The following is a 6665-nucleotide window of genomic DNA, read 5'->3' on the forward strand; positions in this document are numbered from 1 at the left end:
GTGTGTGTGTGTGTGTGTGTGTGTGTGTGTGTGTGTGTGTAATAATGGCTGCCATTTCTGGCAGTATGATGATTTGGGTGCCGTTTCCGAAACCCTCTCCCTGTAGAGTGCTGGTGCCTCTTCACACTGAATTCAACTTTTAATTCTCCGGAGTAAGCAAGACCCATTCCTTGAGTTATTGCTCTAGATCTCGTACACGGATTGGCAGGGGCTTGTGTCTATAACTCTCTTCTGAAATTAGAATTCCAGAGACAGGACTGGTGCCAGCACTGAACCTCCAGAAGATATTTCCCATATATTGTTTGTGTCTTTTTAAATTAACTATATCTGACCATTGTAGCAAAACACATGAAATGATTGTTTTCTGAACTAGAAAGCCTGACTCGGAACCTCCCAAGTTCCCCGTCTCTCCTTTTAAAATCATAGGTGAGCATTAAAAGCACAGGGTCTCTGTTGTTTACTCCGGATTAAAGCTGAGCCCTGAATTCAGCTTTAACATAGCTTGGGGTGTTTTCTTGGATGTTTGGGGAAGAGGATAAAAGCAAAGTCACCCGTATATGTTGGGTTCAGATTGTCATTGTCAAAAACAATAGTTCTCCACCTATGGGTTACGACTGAACCCTTTGGGGGGAGGGGTGTCAAAAAAAACCTTTTCCAGGGGGTCACCTAAGACCATTTGTATTAGAATTCATATTTCAATTCATAACTAGCAAATTTTACAGTTAGGGAGTAGCATTTATGGTTGGGGTCACCACAACATGAGGAACTGCAATAAAGGGTAGCAGCCTTAGGAAGGTGGAAAGCTACCGTTCTAAAGGAAAAGGGCTCCATATTCATTGTCTGTCCCACGGAGAAGTAACAGGCATACTGGACTGAAAGCCTTCCAGTTGCTTAGATGGCAGATGACCACCTTTTGTGGCCCTTGGGGATATTACTATGCCTAACCAGCCCCATGCTCTACGCACCTGTGTTTGACACCCCAGGCTGGCACAGATCTGGCTAGAGACACAATGTCCTGTCTGCTCTTTGTCACTTGAAGTCTTTCCTGGGATCTCAACTCCAATACCAATTTTCTCATCTTCCCTTATGACTAAATTATTTTATCAGTTCCCGAAAGGCTCCTAAGCAATATTCCATTAATCTTCTTAATATATTGAGGACAACACTACCACTGCTGGTGATCTATCAGTAGCCAGGAGATTACATAGCTTCATGGGCCATGGAGACCTTGCTATGGCAGGAAGAAAGAGAGATTTCCAAGTGGTTGTGGGTGCTCCGGACAGCACCCTAGCTATGAGCCTTGGCTAGCTAGAAATTGTAAATCATGTTCAAGATGGTCTGAAGGAGCCTGGGGAATCAGTCTATGTTCTCTGACCACACTAGATCCCCAGTGCTCTAAAGAAACAGAACGGCTGGAGTTGTCCTATCTCTGCAGGAGTGCTCTATCGTAACAGATGCCTAGGAAGCTGAGCTGGAAGAGTGTGTTCCTGTTGACTTGTCTTTTGAAGAATCTCATCTCCATGCTCCACAGAAGAAGCGGTTCCTTACAAGCTATAACCTTCCCCATATGCTACCTCGTTTACGGTAACTTAGCCACAGTCATTGATGGAGCTGACTTTCCCAGGGTCTACATGGAAGTTCTCCATCTTTGAGTCTTCCACTGTCCTTTTCTGAGTGACTAGTTAATGACCATCTGCCTATCTGTTTTGGCCTTTCAGATTTCAAGTCCAACTTCAGAGCTGCTCCGATCAGGTCCGTGGACGTCTACAACATCATGTGCAATGTCGCAGGCATCACCCCACTGCCCAACAACGGGTCCTGGTCCAGGGTGGCATGCATGTTGAAGGGCCAGACCAGCTCCACTCCATCCGCCCCACTGAACAGCTGTGCACTGATCTTGATTGTCCTCTTATACTTTGTATAGCTGACCCTATGGCTCATTCCAAAGCACTGCTGCAGTAAAGCCTGTCTCCAACATGGGACAGTTTTCATTTTCTTTATGAATAATAGCTTTATTAACACAATCAAGGCCATTAAAGTTGTGAATATATTATTCTTGGATGATTCTACCCACAAAAGTCCCTTCTGGGGAAACAAAACAAAACACGAAATTCTTATACTTTGTTTTACCTAAAAAGTTTGAAATTTGTATCTTCTCATTCACTTCTCTACATAGTTTTCTGCTTTGTTTACACATCCTTACTGAAGATGAACAGTGAGAGCCATGGTTTGTCCCTGCAACAGGTAAACATTAAACATTAAACAGGCAAACACCCTGTAGTCATTCTGGACCCTCTCATACTGCCTTGCCCTGTCAAGCAAGCTCTCTGTGATCTTTCTAAAGTAAGGGCTCACACTTCGGGCTCTGCAGCCATAATTTTGTATTTTCTATTCTATTCCAGATAGAGACAGTCTATCTACAGGAAAGCAATATGTGTTGTCTGATTCTTTCCCAGTGCATGGTGTTTTTGTTTTTTGGTTTTTTTTTTTAATAACACAGTTGCAGAAAGCACATGGGCCAGTAGAAATCACAACCAATTAAAGTATCAAAAACAATTAGACAACTCGTAGAACTGGCAAAATTTGAGAACAGAATAGCTTCTCACATTCATTGAATGGCAAGTGTCAAGGTTCTATGTAACTAAACACACAATCTCTCATGATACAGAGCCTTGTGAACCGCAGGCCCTGAACATTAACATCCACGAATCATCCGCCTGCCTGTGACTACCAACTTCCCTCAGACATTGCTACTCTTTTAGCTTTTGAGTCAGGGAACATGTATGATATGTCAGTAAAGACTTGGAGAGGAAGCCTTAGCATCATAATATGAACATCAGAAATTTAACTCAGTGTTAGGAATGGTGATATATCAAAAGCAAGTTTCATACATCAGTAGTTCAGAAGAGAACTTGTAAAACAAAGACTGGTTGTAGTTTTAAACAATTAGTGAGCTTACATGCACACATGCACATACACACACACACATAAACCCTCACATATACATGCATATATGCATATACACATGCACACACATATGCACACACATTTACACATAAACACACATACACATGCACACACACATACACACATGCAGATATAAAATATACTTGCACATAAACACACACTCACAGAGTCCTCCACATATAATAGTTAGACCTAGAATTTTTATCCTTTCTTTTTTTATGATGAGGGAGCATCATAAAGCATCAAATTCAAAAGAATTTGAATTTTGAATTTGTCCATTTTCTCAGCCTACTATTATGCCTGACATGTGATACTGTCTCATCAGGCTGGCCAGAAGCAGCCACAAACCGGAGCTCCCAGCCAGCCACATGATCCTGGCTGTAAACATCAGTACCCTAGAGCACACGGGGACCGCTCAACTGTGAGGGTCTGTAGGGTGGTGTATGAAAGACATGTTGACTAAATAATATTTTCAGTTCAGGACGGGCTTATTGGCATGTGACCCCCCCATCCTATGTGGAGGAGATTATGAATCCTGTTGCCTTTGAAATGAGTTGGCACTAAATGGGTCACTAAAAGTGACACCGTGTCAGCTCTCGGGAGGAAGAAGCCTTGATTTGGTGCTTGCCCAGAAAAAAAAACAGAACCAAAAGTGCTCAATAGCACCCAAGTTTGACAAAGATGGAGTTGCTGCAGTGTCTTGAATTAAGAAAGCAAAAGATCACTGCTTAAAAATTGTTGAGTTTATCCTCACAAAAGATTTCTAAGGATTTAGGTAATGCGTCTTTAAAGCTCCAACAAACCATGGAATCAACTGGGAAGGAGGCGAATTCGCCTTTGTTGTGTGGTTGAAAGCAAATTAGTGCATTCGGAACAGGGTAGGGGCTGTTGAAACAGACATCTATTGTTCAAAGTTTTCTGTCCCCTTCAAGTATGGTGTTTTGGTGAATTCCAGGAAGCCAGCTTGACTTCCTCTTTAGAAGAAGGATTTCTGAGACACATTCAAGTGATTAAATTGAAAGCAAATCGTCAAGATCATGAGGGGGTAAGATCTGACACAATGTTGCATCTTTCTTTCTGGTTCTTTCCTTCACTTGTCCTTAGGTTATATAACAAAACCTCAGCTATATACCTAATAAAGTATAATGTTAACTAAATGAATGAGAAAAGGATACCAAAGGAATCTTGTGTAGAGGCACATAATAACACAATTTAGGGTTAAAAAAAAAGTCTTTTGCCTAAAAATATTGCATAGATTCTGATGACATAATTAGTTGGCTGAAATGATCTTCCTTTTAGTTTTGCTTTAAAGTCTAATTTCCCCCCCAGTTAGCATCTCCCACCTACTATTAACCCTCCCTGCATAGCCTCTGCGATTCTCTGAGAGACAGTATATTCCTGGTGCCACGGCTGTAGACTTCACTTTCTCTAAAGTGATGTGCTCAGTAGAAGTAAGATATACTAGGAAAGTGCACGAACATGCTTCCTCTTTAAGTTTCCTGAGAATTTCCTGCTAAGCCCAGGAGGAAGATAACTGGGTGGACCTACCACAGAGAAATGAAAGGGATGGTCTTTAAATTAAAGATGAGACTAAGGGCTACTTTCTCTACCCATGTGCCTCATCTCCGGGATCCAATTTAATTAAATTCTGAAGACCCAACCATAAACTACAAAAGGTCCAGGGAATTCTTGCAAGCCTAGAAGAGTCTTAAATTATAAAGGCCCAATTCTCTTCACTTTAAAAGAAACTTCGGAAATCCCTATCAGATCCGAGTTCAACCACAGACAGTACCTTGCAACCCCTCCCAGAGTTGCAGAGACAGAGCCTTAGATGACCCTTGTAAGTCATAGTAATGAAGGTCTGGGCTTGCTCCAAGGAGAAGTGGGGTTTGCTTCAATCCTGGATTATCTGAATCCTCAGAGAGCTATTTCATAATTAGCCAGTCCTTCTGGGGCTCATCAGCTGACATTGGCCACTGACCAACCCCATATGGATCAAGCTTCCACCCCTCCAACACCAAACAAGACCAACACAAGGAGGTCTTTCACATGTCCCTCCTTGTGGCTCTAGGAGTCGCCATGGTGCTATCAAACCAACGGGGACATTGTTCAAGAAGCACGACTCTTCGGTGGGATTGTCTAAGTGTTTCACATTTGTGTGAATGTCAAGAGATTTCCAAGTGTGATTTGCATTTTTACCTTTATAAGCAACCTGTGATGAACCAAAGTCAGCAGTTACAAATTATTTGCTACAGAAAATGAGAACATAGCCAGTACTCGCTGGCTGTTGAACATTTTAAAACTTGGCTTTTAGTTTATACTAAGGAGAATACGTGTTGCTTAGAAATCGTAACATGTCACCTAGTGCAATGTCTTAAATGTTTATATTTTGAATGAAAAAAAAAAGATTAAATGTGAACAGGGAGACTTAAACTCTGACAGTCCGTCTTTTTTTATTATTATTTATTTTTTATCTGTGGTTATCCAGTTGGGTAAATTTTCCACATTTGGCTTGTCATCTCTTCTTATTTCCCAACTGACAATATCATTACCCCATAATTCATGGACTAAAGGTCTATAATTTAGATGGAAGGAAGGAAAGAAGGAAGGAAAGAGGAAGGAGGGAGGAACAAAGGAAGGAGGGACAGAGGTGGGAGGGAGGGAGGAAGGAAGGGAGGAAAATGGGAGGGTAGGAAGGGAAGGGGAAATGAGAAGAAAGGAAATAGGTAGGGGACTCAATTTAAAGTGCATTCAGCATATTAATTTTTCTTTGAAAAAAAATAGCATTTTATTAATTCCTTGAGAACTTCATACATGCACACAAAGCATTTTAATCCTAATCATTTCCTTTGACTCTGGATCTAGATCTAGATCTGCCTCTCCCAATTTCATGGTCTTTTCCTTATGATTTTAGCCCCCTGGTTCAGTAGCTCTGCCCATATTCTCACAGGTGGGGCATCCACTGGAGTGTGGCTGACCTAATACCAAGGGTCGCACCTTGAAGAAAACAGACTGTCCCTGTCCTAGAATCCATCAACTGTCAACTGCTCCTCGGCTAGGGCTGGGAATTTGTGAGTCCTCTCCTTTCCACAGAATACTGACTTTTAAAAATAGAATATCCTTATTGAGATTGATTTCACTTACTGTACCCCTCATCTACTTGAAGTGCCCAATCCAGTAGCTATCCGGAAGTTGGAGAATTTTGCAACCAGTTTTGTTGGTACAGTCCCACACCTATTAGTGATTAGCATAGTGATTAACAGAAAGATGAGCTCATTAGCATTCATTGCCCAGCCACTTCCTGTCTTAGGGTTTCTATTGTTGTGACAAAACACCTTGAGCAAAAGCAACTTTAAGGAGGGTTTATCTAGTTTTATACTTTCAACTAACAGTTCTGTCCCTGAGGTAGGTAGGGCAGGAACACAAAGCAGGAAGCTGGAGACAGAAATGGAAGCAGAAGGCGGGGAGGGATGCGGTTCCTGGCTTGCTCCCCCTGCTTTCTTAGATATCACAGGACCACCTGCCTAGGGTGGCCACATCACAGAGGGCTAGCCGCCCCCCCATCACTTATTAATCAAGAAAATGCCCAACAGATCTGCCTATAGGCCAGTCTTACTGAGACATTTCTCTTTTCCTTAATGACCCTAGTTTGAATCAAGTTGGCACAAAAGCAAACAACAAACTGTCAAACACTAAAC

At 41.9% G+C, this 6665-nt stretch overlaps 1 protein-coding gene across 1 annotated transcript in view; it reads left to right on the forward strand.

Annotated features, from left to right (window-relative positions):
• The window catches only part of Enpp6 (ectonucleotide pyrophosphatase/phosphodiesterase 6), a 100548-nt gene extending 98568 nt beyond the window's left edge, over window positions 1-1980 (forward strand). The window contains exon 7 of the mRNA XM_021219844.2: window positions 1719-1980. Coding sequence (XP_021075503.2) covers window positions 1719-1924 — 206 coding nt within the window. The 3' untranslated portion in view covers window positions 1925-1980. The remainder of the gene's footprint in view (window positions 1-1718) is intronic.
• The last annotated feature ends 4685 nt before the right edge of the window (window positions 1981-6665 follow it).

Source organism: Mus pahari, chromosome 19, assembly GCF_900095145.1.
Source record: "Mus pahari chromosome 19, PAHARI_EIJ_v1.1, whole genome shotgun sequence".
NCBI lineage: Eukaryota > Metazoa > Chordata > Mammalia > Rodentia > Muridae > Mus > Mus pahari.